The following is a 25777-nucleotide window of genomic DNA, read 5'->3' as shown; positions in this document are numbered from 1 at the left end:
CAACACCATTAAATTCCTTGCAACCAGTTGCAGCAATTGGGGAAAAGATTTTTGCCACCCCCCCCCCCCCAGATCTTGAAAGATACTTTATTTTTGGTATATCATTGAAAATGGCTTTTTTGCTGGTTTCAGTGGAAAAAATTTTAACAATAAAATTTCCCCCCCCACCCAATATCCTTGAGTTGAGGCCACTGCTTGCAGCAACAATAAGTAAATCAGAAAGAGGTACTTATGAATTACAACCATCACTCAAGTTCTTGGTCTCAGTAGAACCAATTTCTTTCTGTATTTCAGTATGTGTTCAGTGATAATCAGCTTAGCCTGAGAGAGACAAACCACAATGTAGGTATACTTTAATTAAATATTTTATATATACATAGAGCTGGTATTTTGATTAGGATAGAAACCATTTTTATACCATTTAATATAATGCATTCTTGGCAGCCTGATTTCCATCATTCTCTGTTGCAGTTTCCATAATTGTGTTTCTAAAGTATTATATTTTCATCCTATTTAGGTATAATTCATTAGGACTAATCTAATGTCACTTCTTGAGTGTGGTAGCTACAATACATAAGTACCCTGAAATGAACAATAAAAAATTTAGAAGCAAATATTTTTATAGGTAGATGACAATAGACAGGTGGGAGAGATACAGAAAAAGTTAAATACTGAGAAAAGCTAGTCAATATTACAACGTTTAAAGCTACAAATTAAAAAGCTCAAGTGGGAAGATAAACGTAAAAATTGAAGAAGAGAAATAAGGAAAAGATGCAATAGGTAGCAAGTGATAAAGAAAGATATTTACATAAAAACATGGAAAAAGATAGAGAAGAGAGAGAGAGAAGACAGAGAGGAGAGGAGAGAGAAAGAAGACAGAGGAAAAAGAGAAGACAGAGAGAAAGAAATGACAGAGAGAAAGAGAAGATACAGAGAAAGATAAGAGGCAGAGGAAGCAAGAGAGCGAGAAGGAAGAGAGAGAAAGAGAAGACAGAGAGAAGAGAGGAAAAGAAAAGATAGAGGAAGGGAGATAGAGGATAGAGAGAAGGAGAGGATGAGAGAGTAAGGAAAAATAAGACATACTTACTTGTTTTCTTTTTAATTTGAGAACTGATGATTCTGCAGTGGCTATATCACGATCTACTTTAGAAATCTGTTGAAGCAGTTCATCTTTTGTAGATCGCGAGGGTGAGTCATCAGCATCCCGGTCTCCTGGCGTTGGAGATATTGCTTCGACCTGAGGTGTATAGATAGGTTCCTAAAAGTAGTAACATTTTGTTCTTATTTTTATATTAACATCAAGAGAAGAAGGGGGGCAGAAAATTCCTTGTAAAATCCACAAGCAAAGCGGATTTAAAGCCGATGCCCAGCAAAGAGAAGTAAAAAAAAAAATCAATAGCTATATATAATTAGCAATTTTTAGCAACTATATGTAATTCGAATTAATTAAATAAATCTATCTATTTATTCACATGTAAAATGGCATCAAAATTACTAAGCTAAGTAAATTACTAAATATTAGGCTACTATTAAATATACCCAATGAGATTTATTTTTAAAAATTATATTAATTTTATATTTTTATATATAATTTAATATATAATATATTTAATAAAATTAAATTTAAAAAAAAATAAAATTATTACTTCACAAAGTTGAATTGTTAAATAATTAAAATTACTCCTATTTCTTTCTGACTTTAAAATGCATCCAGCAAATGTTAAATTTAAAATATGAACAAAAAATTTTAACCCAACTTTTGTCATATTGGCTGAAATAAGATAGGGAATGTTGCTCCTCTTAAAATTGTTCTAATTTATCCCCTATCCCGACAAATATAAAGACCGCAGCTAGAAAATTCACTTTATTCTCATTTTGCTGCACCCTATTTTACTAATTTATTTTATTTTTTAACTTTAATCCTTTTATAAATGACAGCTTCTTTTTTGTTCTTAGCATAAAAAGCAAATTTATCCCTACTAAAGCTTGTGACAGTTTTTTTTTTGGGAAATATATCATCTTATCATTAGGCATGATAAAATAGGCAGAACTTCATTTAAAATCAAGTAGTTGCGGGCATCAAGTCATAGTTTAATCGTAGAAAAAGCCAAGATAGAAAGTCCGAGTGAGTGAGAGGCAAATCTGGCATAGGCCTTTTTTACAATTGTATAAAAATGATGTCATTTTACTTGTTGATAGATAAGTCTATCATCTATCCGTCCGTACATCTTTCCTAGGGCAGAACTAAGATAGATAGTCATAGAACTAAGAGATGAAAGACCGGATTGATTTTGGGTTGACACGTGACAAACAATGTCCACTGGACTTGTATGCAAAATCTGGGACTGAATTTGCTTGGACTCACAGGCGAGCAAGTGTCCTAAGCCTAATAGGTTTGCCTACTTGTAGTATAAAGGTGAAATACCGTGCCATAGGATTGACACAGGACCAACAAGTCTCTTGGACTCGCAGGCGAACGGTGAGACCTAGTTTCCCAAATGTTTAGTTAGATGGCGTGGGCAAACGGCTGGCATAAGTATGACTCTCTAATTGAACAATACTTGTGTGCTAGCTTTTGGAAAGGTGTGCCCGCCTAGAGTCTCAGACAGGTTGACCAAAAATTTAGAATTGGTGCAGAACCCTATAGTTTGCCTAGAATGACAGGCAAGCAAGCTTTTCTGTCATATATCGAACTATATATTTAAACTAAAAACACAAACTAAAAACAAAAGGCGTTACTATAGAGTAATTGCAACCCTTTTAATTTTATCAAATGTAACAATGTAACTGAAGGGAGACAGTTAGATAAAAGCTTCTCATCAAGAAGTTGTAAGAACTGTTGTTGGCCTCAAAAGGCTCGGTGCTGCAGTGAGTTGTTAGCAGTATCAGCATATCAGTCCCATGTTATCAGTATCAGCAGATCAGTCCCATGTTATCAGTATCAGCAGATCAGTCCCATGTTATCAGTATCAGCAGATCAGTCCCATGTTATCAGTATCAGCAGATCAGTCCAATCACAGCCTTTTCAAATCTAACAAACGGAGGGAAGTCTTGAAAATGTAGAACGAGAAACTATTCACCAGGAATAGAGAAATTGAGCTGATGGACATGAAATATCTTTAGCGAGGCTCATTTTGCTAATGTAGTTTTAATGTCTAGACACAGTATGTGTGTTTTATTTCAGACATGGTTCAACAAATAATTCATAAAAAAGAAAAGTAAAATTCAGTTTCTGATTTTTCATGGCAATCCCCAATTAGGCGTCAGTGGGGGGGGGGGGGTATGACTGAAGCTTCCCTCTTCAGATTCATTAGAAATAACTTCAAACTTCGAAGTGTTTGGACCTCCTATATATCCATTGTTTCTTTTACATTTCATCCAATTTTTCAAGCCGTAGCTCCTTATGTCTAAGTTACACCATTACTGGCTAGTTTAACCCCTTGAAAAGGGTAGAAATTAAAAACCAAGAAGGGCTCATTCCAATATAGCTCCTCCTACTTTATTACCATTCCCAAAAGCCTCAATATATATTTCAAAACATGAAATTCAAGCAAAACATTTTAAAAAAATATAAAACTTGCCACGTTTCACTTCTATGATTTATCTTTTAGTTTGTATCCTCTTGGTTTAAATTCTTATTAAAATATTTATATTTTTACTCTACAGTGATGACAATGGTCAAGTACGTTTCTGACACATGGGCGCTCCAAACAACAGAGGATGAAATAACAGATGTTTTTCAGAGGAAATGACTACAGGTTGTTTTGGGTACCTGGCTGACTGACCGTATTTCAAACAGTAGGCTGTACGAAAAATGGGGTTCAATCCCGCTGTCTAGGGCTATAACGAAAGAAAGGTTGAGATTGCTAGGAAACGTTCTGCAGATGAAGGTTGAAAGATTGTCCAAAGATCTTCCCGACAAAAAGCAGATTGTCCATCAATTAGGTTGGAGGAGGACACAGGAAAGGATTTAATGGGAATTGGAACTTCTTGGGAGGTTGTAATAAATTGGGATGGAGGAAGAACGGGCGCCGTTGGCCTCAGGCAGCTTGATGTTGCAGTGAATTGTTAGTAGTAGTTATTAAATACACAAAGATTTGTAGTATGAGTTCAAAATCCTTCTAATTGCAGGACGTCATTACAGGCAATTAAACTTTTATTTCTAAATGTGCTTGCAATAAATAAGTATTATTACTGATAAACGCGTGGAATGATAAGTTATGAAACTTGACATAAGATTTAGATAAAGAGAATGACTTACAACCAGATAGCAACTAATTTTAATGATTTTTTGTAGGTCAAAATTAAATCAAATCACAATAATAAATAAATAAATAAACTGAAATCAATATAAAAGGATTAACTTTGGTTTGTTAAACCAACAAATTCAATGATAAATCCCAAACATAACCGCGCTCTTCCTTCTAGTAAAGTGATTTCTAACCTCTTTTGATTAAAACTCTTTTTATATTTTGAAAGATTTTTGTGACCCCCACCCCTTTCTTACCTTCAATATTTGTTAAATGAAAAACAAAAGAATGGGTTTGACAACAACCCTTAGCCTTCACTCTTTATCCTAAAGTTTGGCGAGAACTTTCCAGAAAAAATAATATGGAGTATCAAATACAGCCGGTTGGCAATTACAAGTTTTTTATTATGATTTATTTGCCAATTATTTTTTTTAAATATTGTTAGATAGATTTTACCAATTGTATTAAAAAAAATTATTGTTTAAAAAATCCCTTAGTTTATTTGTTTTATTGTTCATCCCCTATTTCTATGACTATCTATCTACCTTAGTTCTGCCCAAGGAATGACGCTTGGACAGATGATAGACTTATCTATCAACAAATGAACCAACATCATTGTTATACAATTCTAAAAAGGGCTTATGCCAGATTTGCCTCTCACTCACTCGGACTATCTATCTTGGCTTTTTCTATAATTAATCATGGCTCGATGCCCAAAACTACTTGATTTTTAATCAAAAATCAACGGACTCATTAAATCATGAATTAAAAATGAAGTAACTGTGGGCATCAAGCCATGGCTAATTGTAAAAAAAAAAGCCAAGACAGACAGTCCGTTTGAGTGAAAGGCAAATCTGGCACAAGTCCTTATTAGAATAGGAAGATAAGTCTGCGACGCAAGACTCGAATATTGAAAGCTAAGGTGATGGCAGTTATCAAGTATTGTTCTGAACCGTGGGCCATTTTTACCCGTGCCATTTAACCAAACACTTGGCAAACTAATGGTTCTATAGCTATCTTAGTTCTATGACTATCTACCTCAGTTCTACCCTAGGATCGACGCATAACGGATGACAGATATATATATATCAATCAACAAATTCAATGACATCACTTTTATACAATCCTAAAAAGAGCTTATGCCAGATTTGCCTCTCACTCACTCGGACTATCTGTCTCGGCTTTTTCTACAATTAGCCATGGCTTGATGCCATGGCTAAACAACGGCTTGATTTAATTTCAAATCTTACATTTAGAAAACCATTTTTTTTTCAATTTGATTTCTCCTGGTCTTCTATAACTAAATTTAGGGTCATTACAAACACGAGGAAGATCGCTGCTCCTCTCAAACCCTGGTCTTTATGCTGAACTTTAGCTTGCGGACAACACACCATTGCCAATAACGATTAGTCTTGGTTTATTTGTTTTATTCAATAAAACCAGGGTCTCCTTAATAAGAAGAATTTCTCTTTAGGCCTAAGTATACTTTTTACCACTATCTCTGATGTTTAAAAACTCACTTTTCTTGTTGTTCATGAAAAATAACAGTTCTCGTTAAGAAAATACTACTTCAGAAAATACCCCTCAGTCTCTCGTGTAAGTTAAAAAGAAAATTGGACCTAAAATTCTTTTAGAGGCTTTAGATACCCCCCTACCCCATCTAAGATCCACCAACCCATCTCTGAATAAATTATGCACAAACATGCAACATTGTGTGACCATTCTGCAAAGTTCCCAAGACGTCAATAAGTTATTAAACTATTCCATAAAGCTCATATCTAAAGTTCATCAAACTCATGCAAGAATTTCACCTTTTTAACTTCTCAGCAATTTTTTGCTCCAACTTTGCTGCCTTCCTTGGAAAGGTTAAATTAAGTGCAACTTATTTCTAAGAATAATAAGTAGGCAGATACATATGAGGAAAACTGTCCGTCAAATCTATTAAATTTATCAACGCCATAGGAGCCTTGATTTAGCATTACTAGATAGGCATGTGCAAGCATTTTTGTTTTTGTTTGTTTGTTTGTTGTTTGTTTTTTTTTGGGGGGGGGGGATTAGAGTTTCCAGGAAGGAGGCGACCCCCCACGTACGTCCCGGCTACTGGATAAACACCAGGTTATATATATTTTTCATGACAACAGCAAACGCGCCAGTATAGGCTATCCTCTGAAACTTGGAGGTTACAAATTTAGCATTTTGTTAATTCTAAGTGATGACTATCTCATGATTTTTGCTCGCTTGCATTTTGTTCCAATTTTTGCTAAGATAATCGAGTTGTAGCATTATATAGCATGTATCTGTGCTATGGCATGAACTCTTTTGCTACTAAAAAGCATAGGCATCATTGGGGGGTAGGCAGTTACCCCCTCCAATCAATTATGAAACTATTATAATTTATTACATAAACATAATAACTGGCGAGAAACTGGTTTTTTGCCATGTTATTTTATTTTTACCAAAACATACAATTGGACTAGGTCAACAGGTACATTTCAAATTAACTTTTTTATTAAATTAAAGTCAATAGTTACATCAAAGTTACGATGGCACTAGTTTTGTTTGAAGTTTGATATGGTAAGGTAGATTTACAAAAATAGAAAATACGCCATGAATGCCAGTCATCCAAAAGCCACCAAGTTGCCCCCAAGAAGCCTCCACCACCGGGCAGACGCAGAAGCATTACTGCCAACTCGATTTTATGTTTGTTTGATGCGCATGTACTGTGTAATGTTTTTGAACTTAACTGAGTAGTCTTTGCTAAATAGTAAATTTTCTTCATTGCCAATTGGAGAAAAATGTGCAACTGAAGGGCAGGACCAAGTTAGTCATTTTATTACTTGGTGTTCAATATCCTTAGTAAAATAATTTCTCACAATAGGTTTTCGGACAGCATAAAACACGTTAAGATTTGTACTTTTTTTTAAATACAAATTTTCTGGGAGATGGCCATGGAAATCCTCTTCTCTGAAGGGTATACCATACCCCCAAGATGTGAGACCCCTCTTTCCCACAATGGAAATGTTTAAATTCCGCCTAAGTTGAAAAGGGCACAGGAACTTTAAATTTCTTCTCGAACGAGCCCTCTCCTGATAGACTACATACTAAGACTAGAAAAGGGCAAAGCCAAATTCCATTTTCTTTTCTTAAATAAAAGGGAAGAAATGAAAATCCTTGATATTTTATACGGTTCATTAATATTTTTTAACCTCTACCCAGTACACAGTCTGTTGATTTCAAATGTAGTCCAAAAATAGATACATAGGATAGTTATTAGCTCAATGGATTATCTAGATTTTTTTGTGGTTTAGCTCATCACAAAATGACTACTTTTACAAATATATAAGGTTAGGTGGGTGACAAACTTTGACTAATTGAATGCTCCCTGCTTATTCAAATCACTTATAAGCCCCTATTCAACAGATAGGCAATAACCTAGCTCTTGTTTTAAAATAATGATGCACCGTTTACCAATCCAGAACAGAAAAGTAAAAAATTCACATAATGACTAACAAAAAATCTTTGACTTGTCCCAAGCTTTTCTGCAGGGAGAGGGAATTTATACCCGCAACCCCAAAAGAAATGTTAAATTTACTTTACGATTTTTTCTGTGATATATCACATTTTCGATTCAAATTAAATGCCCAGAATTTACCCCCTCTCCCCACCAAAAGAAAAGATGCGTAAGAAAATGTTATAGCTCAAATAGTCCTTGCTTCTTAGCAGCCAATCGTCAATACAGAGATAATAAACATTCCGTTTACTTTATGCAAAAAAAAAAACCTGAAAAAAACAATTAAAATACATAATCATTTCACGACCAAGCAGCAAAATGGAAATAAAGGTCAGTTCACTACCTTAGCTCGCGTATCAATTTTCAAGGGCTGTGACAGATCAGTTTTTGTATCGCCACTAAGTCGCATCCTCTTATATGGTGCATGATCCAGATGGGTTGATTCCGATGCATTGGCCATTAGCGGATGACCCATTGGAGACGAATGATAACCTCCTAAATTATCGCGGTACAGATCAGCCCTAAAAAATTTGATCAATATTACACCACTTTCCCGAGATATGTATCTATATATACCTGGAATATCTCCTTTTTAAAGGAAACAAACATATAGATAATATCGAACGTATTTTTTTACATTAAGGATGAGTCACAACAAAACACTTAAGTGTAAAAAAAAGAAAATTTAAAGAACAAAAAAAGCCCTAACATGGGCTATTGATGCCCAAAGATAGAATGTGGTTTAACAGTAGCTAAAATAATTGTACTAGAGTTACATTTCTTTTTAAAAAAGAAAAAAAAAATAGACTGTCTCACTGAAGCAACATCCTCAATCCTTTCTTCTATTAAAGCCTTATCCAAGGTGAAGCTAGGAAATTGATTCAAGGTGATATTTCTTGATTTTTAAAGAGTTTTTTATTAGCTTAATTGATGGAACATATTCTATTTTTTGCTGATTCTTCATATATAAAGACTTTAGAGCTACCATTAAACAAAATACGTCTTTGGAAAATGAGACTCAACAAGAAATCTTTATTATTAAGCTAATTAGCTTTTTAGCAACAATCTCAAACTAAAAAAAATGTCTAATGCTTGGAATAAGTGTTAATACGGTCTTGAAAAGGTAGCATAATTATTCTTAAAAAGGAAATTTTTATACACCCCAGGATAACTTTTCATGTTAGCAATACTTTTACAAAAATTAAACGAATTTAACAATTTTAAATATTTTGTTTATTAATGAATGACATGTACATCATATTAGTTTTTAATGGAGGATAGGGTGGCGCAAATTCACGAATATTTAGTGGTATGGGGCAAAATTCATTTTTCAAAATCTAGGTAGGGGGTTGCAAATTTGTCCATTTCAAATTTTTCAATGAAAATACAAAAAAAAAACATTTTTCAATCAGAATATATCAAACGTATTGTTAAAAATCTAGGGAAGGGATGGGGAAACAAACTAGGAGGAGGCATATGCCCTTCCAATTGATGCCAGTGGAAGGACACCCCCTATATTTATGCAGGTGTAAATACAATAATAGGGTTTTTTTTAGACAGAAAAATTCTACTTTTCAGTCTTCTGAGCTATAAGATAATGCAGTTTCATAAATCTTAAATTCATTCAAGACGGAAATTCAACAGAGGAAGTTTTCCGTTTCAGGGTAGGCATTCATGTAATGAGCTAATCAAGAATAAAAAAAAAAATTTTATTAAAAAAATATCACTGTAAAAAAAAAACCGGAAGGGTGAAACAAGAGAAGTTGGAAGCTTATTCAAAAGCATAAGAATATATTCTAGTCGGAAGATTATTATCTGGTAAAAAACAACAAAATACCTTGGATTGATATTTAGTAACAAAATACCAAACCAAGGATAGAAGCTTTTAATATTTCATCAAAACCAAATGTGAGATTTCAAGAACCACTTGGCAACTATACAGTTGCCAAGGTACCATCTTTGGCGTCCTTCTAAGAAAATTATAAGTTTCTTGCTATGTCCCAAATTTTGCAAAATGTGTCCATTTCAAATTTTTTCAATGACAACACCAAAAAACAAAATTTTTCAATGAGAATCCATCAAGTGTATTGTTAAAAATCTAGGGAAGGGAGGAGATCAAAAACTAGGGCACATGCCCTTCTAATTGACACCAGTAGAAGGATACTCCCTGTACTTATGCAGGTATACATACAATACTAGGTTTTTTTTTTTTTTTTTTTTTTAGAAGGGAAAATTCACTTTTCAGTCTTCTGAGCCATAAGACAACATGGGTTCATAAATCTTAAATTCATTCGAGACCGAAATTCAACAAAGGAAGTTTTCGGTTTCAGGATAGGCATTCATGTAATGAGCTAATAAAAAAAACGATATTTTTTATTAAAAAAGATTTCTGTAAAAAAAAAAAAAAAAAAAAAAAACAGAAGGGTGAAGCAAGAGAAGTTGGATGCTTATTCAAAAGCAGAAGAGATTATTCTAGTCAGAATATTATTATCAGGTAAAAAAAAAAACAATCTTTGGCATCCTTGATTGAAAATTATAAGTTTCATACTGTATTGTAAATTTTAGTAAATCTCAAATTCAGAAGAACTTGCGAGTATGGAGGCAATATCACAGACTAGATTTATGACAACATAGACAAAAAAAGAAAAGAATTTCTATTGAAATGGTAAAATATCTTTGCTTTGAAGAATTGCTGTGTTTAAAGCTTGAATCTCACTCTTTATGTTTTCAAAAAAGCAGTTTTTTTCATCTAGCCTAAATACCTCTAGGTTCACACAGGCGTAATATTTGCCTGCTGTAGCTATCTAGTTGCCATTTTAGACAATTTTGGTTGCCTTGAGAATCAATTTATTGAATTAAAAAATTCAACTTTTATCTTGCAACTAAGCAATATTTTCTACACAAGAGCAACAGTCATGTAAATTAATTATTACATTTGCAAGAGAAAACCCAATGTGAAATAAACAAATAAAGTTCCCCACTAACACTTAGAGACCCCTTTTTCCCCATGTGAACATGAAGTGAGGCTTACCCCATTTGATGGTGAAACATTTGTCCATGACCATGCATTGGAGGTGCATAATCTCCACTTGTTGGCAGTAGTGTAAGTCTCCTCCTCTCATGGTGAGAATTATTTAATCCCGGCTGAAAAAGAAAACAATGTAAATCTGAAATACCTTGACTTGATTAGACATCATGGTGAAGCAATAATAATAGAAAGACCCCCAAAAAAAGTCAACACAGCTCTGAAAATTAACTTAAATATTTTATGCCAGCACAAGGGGGAGGGATGGATCCCCCTAAATACACCTTCAAGGACACTATCTCCAAAAGATGTTAGTTTCATGTTAAGAAAATGAGATATCTGGGTTGAACGACACATTTTTATTGCCCATTTTTACAAACAACATAAACCATTTGACGCACAATAAATGTGGTACAAGGAGGCACGGCATGACAGAACTATAAGTGCTACGAGGTGTAAACCAGGTGAAAGAGAGTGGACCTCCCCTCATACCGTTTCCAGGGTACATAAGGTTTTCAAAGCCGAGTAAAGTGATGATCTAAGTGATTCTACTCACAAGCAAACTTTTGCTATCCATATAGATGATGAGAATAAGTTGATACCATATTTTTAACTTCTGGGAAAATTGACATCACACACACACACAATAATAATTAGACTTAGGTCCTCCCACGCCTGAGGGCACATAAGGCAGCAACAGTGGTTCGCCACGACGACCTGTCCTGAGCCCTCGACCAAAGCTCCTCCATTGAAGACCTTGCCAGCTTCGCCTCCTTCTCCAACATCCTGTCAATGGTCATTTTGGGTCTCCCTGACTTGCGGAGGCCAGGGGTACCCAACACCATATGTCATGAGGTAGCCTTCCATCACCCATTCGCACCATGTGCCCCCAATACATCCATCGTCACTTTCTAATGGCATCAAGGATGGGGGTATGATTTGTCATGGCATAAATCTCATCATTTCTTATTCTCTCAAAATTATTATTAGTATTTACAATAATAATATTGTATATTATACACTCTAATATTATTATATACACTCTAATATAATAATACACTAATATTGCATACATAAACTCACAATAATGATAATAATACTAGTGAAAGGGTCATTTCAAAATACGCCTGCCCAAAAGAGGAATAGGGACGTAAATTCCTAGTCTATTGGTCAAAACAACCTCCTTTCAAAGAAGATGTCAATATAAAAACCCTTTTGGGGAACTACCAACCCCTCTTCTACCATACGGATTGAAACTCTACTTTGTTTGTTTTCATAAGCATCCAACCATAAGTATAAGAGCCTGGTATTTTTCAGAGGGGGATGTTGAACACATAAAAAACAAGTAATTTTAGGGCAGCAATTTTTGATATTCTAGTGCTACTACTAAAAAATCAACACAACATCAAACCACCTTAGGTAAGCACAGTTGTGCATGTTCTCCCTGTGCAGTGTACATGCACAGTCGTGCATGTTCCCCCTGTGCAGTGTACATGCACAGTTGTGCATTTACACTGAGCTCAACTCTTTAGTACTTGCATCAATTTACTATTTATTTCAACTTTTTCTTGAAAACTCTTCCCCTCCCATCCAAGGACTTACTGCTTTAGTTTGGCCGAGATTGGTTACCAACAAAGCGCAAAGGGATCACTTTTTTCCAGCTTATAATTCAAACAACAACCTAAATATGTCTTTAGGCGTTTCCTTTGGGACACAGTTAGCACAGACCAATCTTCGTTAACTTCTAGAAGCGTCCGTTTTTGAAAGCCATGCTTTTGAACCGTCATTACATTGACTTCCGAAAACCTAGTCTTAATTCTGTCACATTCTTCCTATATTCTCCCTTCTTCTTTTTCAATAAAATACCCCAATAAATGGTGTTTTATAATCTAGGAGTAAGACAAAGAAATCCAGGGGGCAGTGCAGCCCCCCAATCGATTCAACTGACTTCATACCCTCAGCAATAGGTGTAAGATTTGGGAAGCAAGTATGCATCAGTACATAAAAATACACATTCACACATATTTTTGGTCACATAAAAAAAAGGAACAAAATTTATATTAAGAGTAGGCCACTGGAATCCCCCTTTTACAATTTCTATTCTCTTATTCAAGTAATGAAATATTATTCTTAAATATAACTTTTATGATGCCACTTTTTATTAATTTCAGCAATTATTTATCAAATAAATTGTACTAGTTTTCAAGTTCTTGTCTAGAAAAGAAATATTGGAATTGCTTATAAAGACAGTAATTTTGATTACTTCCTTTCTTTCGACATTTCCGTTGGCGATTCCTATATTACCTTAATGACAGTTATTGCATCAGGAAGTAACTAACCTAATGATAATGTCACAAAACTGTTACAAATATCAAAATGTATACAATATGACTTGTCGATTATCATTTTTTCTACTGTTGCTTAATTGAATTTCAGCATAAATTTTAGAAATTAAAAATACAGAATAAGAAAAATTAATCGTTAATTAATAATTCATTGTTAAAAAATTAATTGTTTGATGCTTTCTGGAATTGGAATAAAAAATGAAAACAAAACCTGTTTAAATATAAAAAAGACAATATCACACAGAAGTTTAAACTATAATAACTTGCATCTATGTTGTTACAATATACCAAAAGAAGAAAGACCCAAAGAATCACTTGACACTAGAATGGAAATAACATGGGTAAATAACAGGAAAGTCTTAAATTAGATTGCTACATTTGTATAGGCAATAAATATTAAAAGTCGATAATAAATGATAAATGGTGGTTATAAATTGAACGCCGTGAACCAGGTACATCAATTGGATACCTTTTTAAAAATTTAGAAAAATTTGCTGTTTACAATTTCATTAAAAACACCTTTTTAGGGGTATTCTTATAGAAAAAAATGTCTCCCCTATATTTTTGTCAACTGGCGCCTCTGCCCTAAGTATGAACAAACCTATAAATAAAGAGTGGGAAATATTACAGAAGATATTGGCCAACAGCTTTTAATATTTTGTAAGATTAAATATCAATCATATATAATTTGATTATGCAAAGTTCTGACATACCCATGGTTTGTCAGCTGATATAATAAGGGGGCCTGCAAACTCCATGCTAAAACACAGAAGGAGAAATAAACAAGAGAGAATCATGAGTGTGTCACCTTATTTAGCTACCAATATATATAAAAAAAAAAAAAAAAAAAAAAAAAAAATGGCGTCTTGATCTACAAGACCAGAAAAACGGTTCAATTAAAAAATCCCGAATTAAGGATTTTCATAGGTATAAAAATAAATTCCAGGCTTTATTTTAGCTGGATATGTGGCAAAGCTAGCCACTATACTTCAGTAACAAACAAATTGTACATATTTCCTTAATTTCTGACTATAGAAAATTATTTGGCCTCCTGAAAGTTTACAACAGAAAAGTCAATTGGGATAGGATACAACAATAAATTTGAGTAGCACTTTGGACAAGCTATTAAGAAAGCACAAATGATACAAAAAAGAAGAAATCGAATTATGATCAAATAATGGAAACATTCTAAAAAAAAAACTTACAGGTGATCTAAATCCTCTTCCACCACTTATATCATAATTTGCTGTTTGGGGGATTAGACTAAAATCACTCCTTGTACCAGCTTGATTTGAGTATACCATTTGATGCCCAGTAAGACCAGGTGGGTGCATTCCATGACCTGAACCAGGTGATGTCAGTGCACGAGCGGTTGGAACACTAATACGGCCTTTGAAGGGAGAAGCCTCTATTCTCGGCCTATAAATTAGAAATAAATCATAATCAAAAATCACTTTAAATGGATGTTTTGTCTTCAAGATTCTAAGATAACAAAAATGAAAGGGTCAATAAACAACACAAATATGGCAAATAAATTAAAAGGCTTTTTGGAATGATTGAGTCATTTAGATTTTAAATTGAACACACCCATCAATGGAAATATCTAAATATTGCATAACTTCCAAGAAATGATTTTCAACCAGATAACTTATTACAATAAATATTTTTGCAGTATGTAAAAAAAAGGCTTAGCACTTTCGTCACAGCAATCAAGTGGATAGTTGAAAAAATACCATAACAAAAAACCTCCACCGTCTCTGAAAAGTTTGTGAAGAATTCCTGGATTTTTTTTTTTACAAAAGGGTAAAAATAAATAAACTATGCATGTTTGTACTGAGCAACAGACTGCTCAAAAGTATCAGCCCTATCACACCCCTTCGGAAGAGTCTTAAGACTACCGTATATCAAAAGGTTTGAATTATATATGGCTACAATTATAAGTTGTGAGAGGAGATGGAATATCAGTTTCAAAATTTGTAATTGAAACATAGTGGAACACCAAAGAGGACTGAAAGGGTCATCTGTATTTTCATTTTTATCATCTTCTACAGGAAAATTGCCACACCCCCTGGGTTGCAGCCTATGTCAGCATAACTGAATAGCTAACTGAATAGTATTATTAAAAAAAGATGGTTTCTTAGAAGTATAAATTTATGTGCAAGACAAAAAAGGAGAGTCAGAACATCAGGATATTAATATGTTGGAACAGGCTACTATTAATGTAAATCTTGACATCAAGAATGCAACATGTTGATTCAGAAATGCTATCTCTTGGACTGCTAAGAAGCAGCTGTCTATTTCAATTCGAAATCCACAAACTTCAAGTATCCAGAGGAATCAAATCTTGATTCAATTGTGTTACTACTAATGTATTTAAATCAAATCGTCATCAATATTTTTTACCTTGACAAAACAGAGCTGACAAATGTGTAAAAGAAATGTCAGAAAGCACTGAGTCCCAAGGATGTAGAGCAGTTTGGTTGCACAGCCTCACAGAAGACAGAGAAACTCGTGATGATGGTTGGTACTACAAATGCCAAGAGAGGATTTATTCCAAGTTTCTCAATCCTCCCACAAACATATATTTTAGGGAAGTTTCTGAACATACACCCTGCACATGCTTCTGGAGAGGTGGGCCATGAAATACATTGGTTATCAAGGATCTTTTTATGTGGTATTTTGAGCTTTTCGTATCGCATTTCCGCCTGTCACCTATGGATCCTGTCTACATTCTAATCGACAATCTTGAAAGTCATATAGCTATGATGCCATTTCATGTGCCAAACAACAAGATGTACACTTACATACCTTTCCACCTCATATATTGTCCAGACTGAAGCCTCTTGATGTTGCTGAATATCATACTTCGATAATTTACTGATCCCAGGCAACTGAGAATCCAGCTGAAAGTTAATCCTTGCCAAGCAACGACAGAGTAACAGTTTGCAGAACTGCTTCGTGTTTGTGCTTTTCCAAAGGCCTTCACTCCACTGAACATCACCAGCAGTTTCTCTAAGCCACGAATTTTCATACTTGACAATCAGCCAACTCCAGACAAAGAACATTTGCCTGATCGTTTTGTCTAGCCCAAAGTTCAAATATTGTGAGCTCTGCTTCCTTCAGCCAAGATATCACACCCCTCATTCAAAGGGAAACTCCAAAAAGATAGACCAAAAGGAAAGTTGGGACATCAAAGATCTAAGGTCATACTCCAGTAAAAGATGCAATCTTAGCTATATAATGTTTAAACAAGAGCTAAGAGCTCATATGGCACTTGTGACGAGGCAAGAAGAGCTAAGAGCCAAGAGCTTATATGGTATGAGCTCTAAAAAAATTCTAAGAATCAATAGATTGATTTAAAAGGAAAATCAGAGGCTTAATGCCGGTCAGGATTTAAAATAAGAGCTCTGAGTATCTATGTCCTTCTAAATATCAAAATTCATAAAGATCCGATAACTCACTTGTAAGTTATGAATACCTCATTTTTTCTAATTTTTCCTCTCCCTTTAGCCCCCAAGATGGTCGAATCTGGGAAAATGACTTTATCAAGTCAATTTGTGCAGCCCCCTGACACGCCTACCAATTTTCATCGTCCTAGCACTCCCCCAAAGGGAGCGAATCCAGTATGGTTACGTCAATCACGCGTCAAGGACCTTTGCTGATTCTATCCACCAAGCTTGATCCCGATTCCTCCACTCCAAGTGCTTTCCATGATTTCCGCCTCCAACTCCCCCCAATGTCAAAAGATCTGGTCGGGATTTGAAATAAGAGCTCTGAGACATGAATTCCTTCTAAAATATCCCAATTTTCACGTTTTCCAAGAATTCCGGTTTCCCCCTCCAACTCCCCCCAATGTCACAGGATCTGTTCAGAATTTAAAATTAGAGCTTTAAAGCACAAGATCCTTCTAAATATAAAATTTCATTAAGATCTTGTCACCCTTTCATAAGTTAAAAATACCTCAATTTTCAAAATTACCTCCCCCCAAACTCCAATAAAGAGAGCAGATCCGATCCGGTTATGTCAGTCACGTATCTTAGACAGGTTTTTATTCTTCCCATCCAGTTTCATCCTGATCTCTCCGCTTTAAGTATTTTCTAAGATTTCCGCCCCCCTCCCAATGACGCTGGATCCGGTTGAGATTTAAAATAAGAGATCTGAGTTACGAGGTCCTTCTAAATATGAAGTTTCATGAAGATCCGATCACTCCTTCGTAAATTAAAACTATGTCATTCTTTCTAATTTTGCAGAATTAACCCCCCCCCCCCAATAAAGCGTATCCATTCCAATTATGTAAATCGCGTATATAAGATTTATGCTTATTTTTCCCACCAAGTTTCACCCCGATCCCTCCAATCTAAGCGTTTTCCATGATTTTAGGTTCACCCACCCCAAACTCCTCCCAATGTCACCAGATCCGGTCGGGATTTAAAATAACAGCTCTGAGACACGATATCCTTCCAAATATCAGATTTCATTAAGATAGGATCAACCGTTCGTAAGTTAAAAATACTTCAATTTTTCTATTTTTTTCCAAATTAATGCCCCCCCCCCAGATGGTCAAATCGGGAAAAAGACTATTTCTAATTTAATCTGGTCCGGTCCCTGATACGCCTGCCAAATTTCATCGTCCCAGCTTACTTGGAAGTGCCTAAAGTAGCAAAAGCAGGACTGACAGAATTTGCGACTGCTATCGCAAAATACCCTTGGCAGATTTGCAGCAAAACTAGGACCGACAGACAGACCGACAGAATTTGCGATTGATATATGTCACTTGGTTAATACCAAGTGCCATAAAAAGACAGGAAGAATCTACAGAAGAAAAAGAACGCATTTTAAGTAAAAAACTATAAAATATCAAAGAAGAAAAGTGAGAAGCAGCTAAAATTTAGTGGTGAAAGCACAAATGAAATGGGACCTATGAAATAAAATGAGGTAACAATTCAGATGATTTCTTCTGCTCAGAAAATGTCAGAATAGCAGCAGAGGAATTTCAACTCTTAACATAAGCTGCGGGATTGTGACCTTTAGAATGAAATGCTAGAACTTCTACAATGTCAAAATGCTTGAAGTGTGTGAACATTGGTGAAGTTCACGTTTCCTCAATACCATGCTGATGCCCTTGTAAAAGTCTAAATTGTGATGTGTTTGCAAATTCCTGTAGTATCTGACAGCACTAAACGTGTTCCAAAAACAGCAAGTTTTGTTGTAGATCAAACCAAGTATTTAGTTGAAGAATCATGTAGCAATTAAGTCCTTAAGTATCTGGCTTTGTAATTTACAATAACTTTTCTGCCTTTGGATCCAGCATTAAACAAAGTATTTGCCGATTATGTTCAGAGGTGCAACTTTATATGGAGCTGGAGGGGGGCAACTGCCCCCTCCAGACCCAAGTTAGCCACCCCCCACACTTCAGTCCCCCCTCCATCTGAAATTTAGTTTCTGCAAAAAAATCTTGTCAAAACTAAGATAAGCCTGCATAATTCAAGCATTCAGAGAAACAGATCAGTTTTTTTTAATACACCTTTGCCTTTATGGTAATATATTGATGATTTTTCAGTTTTCACTGCCCCCCCCCCCCTTATTTTGATGAAATTATGGCACTAATTATGATTCTGAATGCACCTAAACCATAACCCATAGAACTTGCCCAAGTGTTACTCTGGGACAAGACTAGACCCACCTAAAAATTAGCATCAAAGCCTAAAAATATGAAAAAGAAAGTCAGCAACAAGTAGGCTAAATAATTTTCCTACCAATTAATGTTTGAAACAGGAATTTTGGACAGTACTTATCAAAGGTATTCCTCTTTAAGTTAAGCATGTTCTAGCATTCCCAACTCTCCCCTAGATGTTCAATGTTACTGCATTACAAGAGATAAAAATTAATACCATCTTAATAAATGAAGTGTAAGGCACTCCTTGTTCTTCTAAAGAAAATTAGAGCTTTAGCAGTAAGGTTAGTTGTAGTTCAATAAACTAACTTCAAAAGACATACAAAAATTGACATATAAAGTGTAAAACAAAGATTTACCCATAGGACATTGCTGATCCTGGTTTAAGCAATGCATGGGAATATTGTGCAGGGTAGGGTGTAACCTTCATGGGGGATGGCTGTAATCCTAAGGCTGCATCCTTGCCTGACTGTTGGGAATTACCATAACCACTCACAGGTCCACTTCTCAAACCATCCATCATTATGGTACCACTTATTCAATGTTTTAAACACTGAGCATTTAATGCATTAAATTCTGCACATTCCACAAAATTCACAATAAATTTTTTTCCTTGGCATTGTCAATCAGAATAAAAAAAAACCTGAAAAAAAGAGAATGAAAAAAAGAGAACAGACATATACACAGTGGCAACTGAGTTGGAAAAATTGAGCACAAGGAAGCAAAACAGTTCTTTCCACACCTGCATTTTCATAATTTGCAATCAATATATTAGACTTCAGAATGGAAGTTTTTAAGCTCAATAGCAACTTCTACAATTACTAGAAGTTACAACTGGTAGAAATATCCTCACAGAATGGAAAGATACCAAAAGTCATAAATACAATACTGCCATGCACAAAATTTAACATAATACCAATAGATTTTATGGGCATTACACTGCTTTTAGCCTTTAACAAAATCTTCATTTGTCTAGGAACACGAAATCCACAAAACCTGATGTGCTAAATTTAAATCTCAACTGAAATGTTTATTTTGTATTATAATGCTAATTTTTCTTAACAAGTGATCAAAATTAAGCTTAAAAATGTACAGTTTTAACTTTATCAGGTAAAACAAAAAATTAGTGATGGGACAATGGCAAAGCTTTCATAATTCAGGTTTCTCTTTCACAGTCTGATTCTGATTTAAACCCCAATTCTTGGCATAATTAGGAATCCCATATCTTAATTATATTCTATATAGATTGTCAAATAAAGGTATTTTTTGTTATTTTAATTTTGTATGACTTCTTTTAAGCCTAGGTTTTGTATTTAATTTTGTACCAGTTACTCTCATTTCTACTTCAGAAAGTACATGCTTTTTGAAACACACATATTTGTTTCTTTATCAGAAAAATATACACCTACATTGAGTATTTTCTCTTCATTTTTGGTCATAGTTGAATTTTTCTTTTTTATCTGGTATGAAACTTAAGCTAATAATCCTACCTATCTACACGAGTATGGACAACAAATACTTTCCCAAAAAACCGGAAAACATCAGGACTCTATCCAGTCTACAAAAAGAAGATAGGGATGTTTACAGAAACTATAGAGGTGTCTCCTTAATTGGCCAAGCAATGAAATATTCCATCCCATTCTCTTATATAGATTTGAAGATGCATGTGAGAAGCAAATAAATCCTGAATAGGCAAATCCTGAACAGACCAAGGAGGGGCTGCCCAGAGTAGATAGTCACAATCCAGCAAATACAACAAATATCAGATACCAGATAAAAAATATCAGATACAGGGCATGACATCAGATCTTGACAAAACCGAAGTCAGAGTCTACATAGTATGTGTTCAAGCTGTACTAATGTGCATTTGCAAGACATATCCACTCAAGGCAGAAAAGGCATGAGCCTTGGTCATGTTCAATAACTGCTGTCCATATTATATACATCAAATCAAAAGGATGTCTAGAATTCTCAATAAGAAAGTAAAAAAGCTGTTGTGGCCAGTCTGAAAAGCTACATCTCATCACTAAAAGATTATTTTGGCCACACCTTGCACTGCCCCAAAGGTATGGAATATTGAGATCTAATATGTAAGCCAAGACCCTTCTGGGGACAATAGCTGGAAGGACAAATCTTTGGCAAACAAAGCCAAATCTATGGTCCTAGGACTTTTAAATTTCAAATATTTTTCAGAACTCATAAATGCTTGGTTAGCTCTGGAAAATCATTCCAATAGTTATCTAAGCAAAAATAAAGTAATTAGAAACTCATACATGGGCTTTCAACAATATATAAAACAATTGAATGCAACATGGCAACAGCAAAATAAAGAAACAGTGCAAGTAGAGGTCCAAGATTTACCATATTGGGGCCAACTTTATTCAACATTTACATTAATGATGCACAAACCATAGTGAAAAATAAAATAAGTCTTTATGCTGATGACTCCAAACCCATTGGAACTGTCAATACACCTGATAAGAGAGCCTCTATGCAGAATGACCTGTGGGTACTTTCCCATTGGGCAACTTTGTGGAGGCTTGAATTCAATGTAAATAAATGTCCAACAATCCACTTTGGAAAGAAAAATGAGAAATGCCCTTATGACCTGTTAGGGATGGATGGATCAAGACAGACTATTATTTCGTCTGAAGCAAAGAGACTTGGGGGTCATAGTCAATAAAGAATTAAAATTCACTATACACACACAGACAGCTGTAGCCAAAGCACTCCAAACCCTGGGCATTATAAAAACAACAATCACTAGCAGGTCACCTATGGTGATGACTAAATTACAAGGCATTGGTCAGGCCTAATTTGGAGTTTGGCATGTGTGTTGCTAGCCCCCTCAAAAAAGGTGACCAGCTGAAGTTAGGAACAGTTCAGAGACAGGCTACAAAAGCAACTGAGGGATGCAAATACTTAAACTACTCATCCCATCTGAAGAGGCTGAAACTCCCCACTCTTGTCTACAGACGTAAAATGGGTGATATTATCATGACGCATAAGCTCCTGAATTATAACTCTCCACTAAATAAGCTATTTCAACTTGACCAGTCTGCCAGAACTAGGGGGCATAGTTGGAAACTGTGTCAGAAGAGAGCTGCTACTAGACTACGCAATAACTTCTTCACTTACAGAATAGTAAGTTTGTGGAATTCTCTCACCAAAAAAGCAGTCACTACCCCCAGCACTGCTGCCTTTAAAAGAGCCGTTGATGGAGAATGGTCATCAAAGCCATGGCAAACTGAGCAGGATGCCGTTGAGACGTCCAACCATCATCATCACTAACCAGCGATTCTACAGGATTTAATCCTTATTTCGCTGGACAATGAGATTTAAGGTAATCTATTTAAGGTAGAGGTACAAAGATGTTATTTTTTTTTAACAAAACTAAAATGAGATTTGTTGAAAAAATGAAATACACACAAAATAGCAAGAAAAAAACCACAAAAATGATCCCAAAAGCAAAAAGAAACACATCTTGGCATGGTATATCATTGTGAATCAAATCCTTTAATGTTAAGTAATGCTTACAACACTCTGCACCTATAGTTTTAACACTGAGAGTATTAAAAATAGTTTGTGCAGCATTTGATGTGAAGAAAAAAGCAGTAAACGACTTGTAATTTAGAACATAACCGCAATCACACCAATTAAATCTTAACATATTGATCGACGCATTCCATTCCAAATATGCTTTACTTTCACTTTAGAAGGCTAAACATGGCTTTTCTTCTCTTCTGGGTTAGATATAGCCCCCCCCCCTCCCACACAAACAGAAAAATTCTACAGATTGGCTACAAACAAATTCAGGAGGAAATTTGTTCCATAGGATCATGGAAACTAAAGATTTTGAATTGTGTTGTGAAGGATATCAAATTCTAAAACCTTGGGTGACCAATAAATATATTTTACATAAAATTAAATATTCTATTTTAATCAAGAAATATGTCAGTCTGAAATTCCCTGCACTATTCAAGTTTTTTTTTGCTAGAGATACAGTTCAAGGTATTTGAGAGCATCAAGTGAGCATTTGAATTGATGATTTAGACATAGAAAATGAGTTGGAGGTTGGCTGTCTGAGCTACATAATTCCTATACAGCTACATAATTACAGGTTAAATACAGTATGCTTTGCAAAAGGAGGATAGGGCATGACCCATATTTTTCAGAAGTGACTTAGAAAGCAAAAGACAACCCTGGTAGGTGGACATATGTCTACTAGTTGTGCACAAGTTCTGCCCCCCCCCCTGAGGGTAAACATGTGTGCGCAGTTGGTCCCAGGCTTTTGTCAAACAATAGAAAAAACGGTGTTACAAATATTGAAAAGTAACTTAAACAAAATAAAATTGTGTATTTTATATTTGTGTATATCAAAGTTAAAAGAACCATTTAGAACAATAATGCCTTCCTTTTCCTTCCTGTTAGTTATTCATCCAACCCTTGAAATGCAACATTACCCAACATCAATTATTTGCCATAAAACTTGATAAGTCAAGCTATTCAAGACATTACACTTGTAGTGAAATTTAAAAATATCACAAAATTATATCTTTTAATGTTGATTCCATTAAAATTATAATACCATAAATGCACAAACCCAAACCTGCCTTTTTGTCATGAAAGAAATGAAAAAACCAAACTTATAAATCCAAACCTACATAAAACAGATAACAGGGCAAAGTTCAAGGTAATTGGAAATAAAGTCCAAGCAATATCTAGAAAACTGACAAAGAAACAATAGGAAGTCATTGCAATAAACAACAAATACACATCATCACACAAATATGGAGGACACTAAGTCACAGAGTATGTCTATAATAGAAATCTAGTATACAACTGTCCAAAATTACAGACTCTTTGAACCACCAGTTTATAATACCATACTGCTTACTCTTCTGCATTACATTAACCCTTTTAGATCCACCATACTATAAATCACAAAACACATGAATGCTATTAATAATCATTGGTACTGAGGTAGATTCTCTGTCTTACTCCTGCTGTTGGTAGGCTTCTTGAAGGTATTTTCAACACTACCTTTATCAAGGACCTGATGCCTAAAAGCCTTTGATCACAACAACACTATGTATACTGACCAGGCATATCTACTAGGTTCATTTTATTATGCACCTAATTAAGAAAATTGAGATAGGTACAGGGGGATAAATGTAATAGAATAGGATTATTTGGATTTCTGGAAACATATTCTTGTAGATGAATTAATTACTTAATTCATATGGCCCCATCATTGCATACCTTAGATTAGATTTGTAGCTATTCAATGATACACATTTTCCTTTTCAATTCCAAATTCATAACAAGTATTAGGGTTGGGTTACATTCTGTCATGAATTGGGCTATTTGATAAGAAGGCTTAAATTATGCCTTTGTAGATACCTAAAGACTCAGGGTAAACAATATTTTTTTTTCTTCTTCATTTCTTGTAGCTGGGTTAACTCTTAATTGCCCTGAACAACAAGAATAAAGTAGATGAGCTAGAGATGATGAGCTTAGTATAGGCATAACTTTTGGAATGGATTCATCCTTAATTATGTTAAGCAGGCAAAGAAGGATGCCTCATTGTGACATGACATCGATAACTTCTAAGTTTGTTTGAAAACTTTGGGACATCCCAGTGTAGACACTACTCTGTTTGCTCTGCGCACTTGTCTACACCTTGCTTGAATACCTCCAGGGTTGAGGTTGGATTGTTTGATTGCATAGGGAGTGTCAAAGCTGAGCAACACAGTTGGGACAGGAGAGGTCTTGGTCTCTGTGGTTAGCAGTTGGGAAATTTTTTGGAAGTTCTCCTAGGTTCTCTGGTTTAGGTTGGTCGCAAGAAGACTTGAAGGGGAATTAGTTTAGGTATGCCTGGGATATTAATAGCCAACTAGTTAGCTAACTCTACAGTGTATATGCACAACTCCAATATTAGTTTACTAATGTGTTAATTCAGACTAAAATATATATTTAGGCAAGATCTAATAGCCAACTGATTGACCATTTTTAAGATTCCATACAGGGTAATAAGCCAGTAACTGAACCCCAATGTATAAAGCAACACCCCCCCCCATAAAGAAAAATTTAGAGAACATTTTATATCTCACTGATTACCCTCTTTTTCTAACTCATGCTGAACATTATGACACAGTTTCTAGCTCAGTTTGATACATCTATTGACATAAAGCAGAGCCTATCTTTTGCCAGTCCAGGTATTCTGCAAGGATTTTGAATTTATTTTTGAAAGGTATATAATTATTATTGATAATTAGACAAATTCTGATCTGTTTTGAGGAATGGTGTAGTTTTTAAATGGTAAATTTTCTTATAATACAAAAGGGTACAGTGTTGCTTTGCTGGTAACAGCTAACTTATTTCCTGATATGGTTGCTGTTTTTTATAATTGAAACACAAAAATGGATGAGCAACCATGTTGTAAAATTGGTTTTGAGCCTTTTTTCTTGAATTGTGGCCATAGAGTTTGTAAAATAAATAAAAAGAAACACTATTTAATCTAGTTTTATTCAGGATACTGATAATCTTAAGGCTTTGCCTCAAATTTTACCATTTTCTCCTTTCCAACCTTTTTCTAAGGTTTCAGTAGTCTTTCATTAAAAAAAAAAATTACATTTGCAAAGTTTCTTTGCCATTTTTCAAGGATTTAATCATATAATTTGCATATAATACATAAAATCATATAATTTGCAAAAATTCACATACACAATTTTTTACATGTCTTGCTTTCTCTTATCCAATTCAATTTTATAGGTGGAGATATTAAGGGTAGCTGACCAGGGTAAATTTTCACTGGGATAGCATTGTCTAAAGGATATTTCCACAAGGAGGGAGGATTTTTCCTTGGAGGTGGAGCCTGATTTCCTGACATTATTAAAAAAACAATTAAAAATGTGTATTGTAGTTGAAACAGATATTATGCTAATTATTGGTGAAAAAACCATGGGTAAA

General features: G+C 34.7%; 1 protein-coding gene across 2 annotated transcripts in view; it reads right to left on the bottom strand.

The window, feature by feature from the left end:
* LOC136037068 (nuclear receptor corepressor 1-like) overlaps window positions 1-25777 on the bottom strand; it is a 76846-nt gene that overhangs the window by 49395 nt on the left and 1674 nt on the right. Inside the window, exons 2-6 of one of the 2 annotated variants that reach the window (XM_065719505.1) lie at window positions 19165-19448; window positions 14337-14550; window positions 10793-10905; window positions 8105-8282; window positions 1088-1258 (exon numbers count right to left, since the gene is read on the bottom strand). In XM_065719505.1, the coding sequence (XP_065575577.1) occupies window positions 1088-1258; window positions 8105-8282; window positions 10793-10905; window positions 14337-14550; window positions 19165-19328 (840 nt within the window). In that variant the 5' untranslated portion in view covers window positions 19329-19448. Of the gene's footprint in view, window positions 1-1087; window positions 1259-8104; window positions 8284-10792; window positions 10906-14336; window positions 14551-19164; window positions 19449-25777 lie in introns of those variants that run through there. The other variant, XM_065719506.1, reaches the window with a different exon arrangement.

Source organism: Artemia franciscana, chromosome 16, assembly GCF_032884065.1.
Source record: "Artemia franciscana chromosome 16, ASM3288406v1, whole genome shotgun sequence".
Classification (NCBI taxonomy): Eukaryota; Metazoa; Arthropoda; class Branchiopoda; order Anostraca; family Artemiidae; genus Artemia; species Artemia franciscana.
Note: the sequence above shows the minus strand (reverse complement) of the source record. Positions and strands in the feature narration are given on the sequence as shown.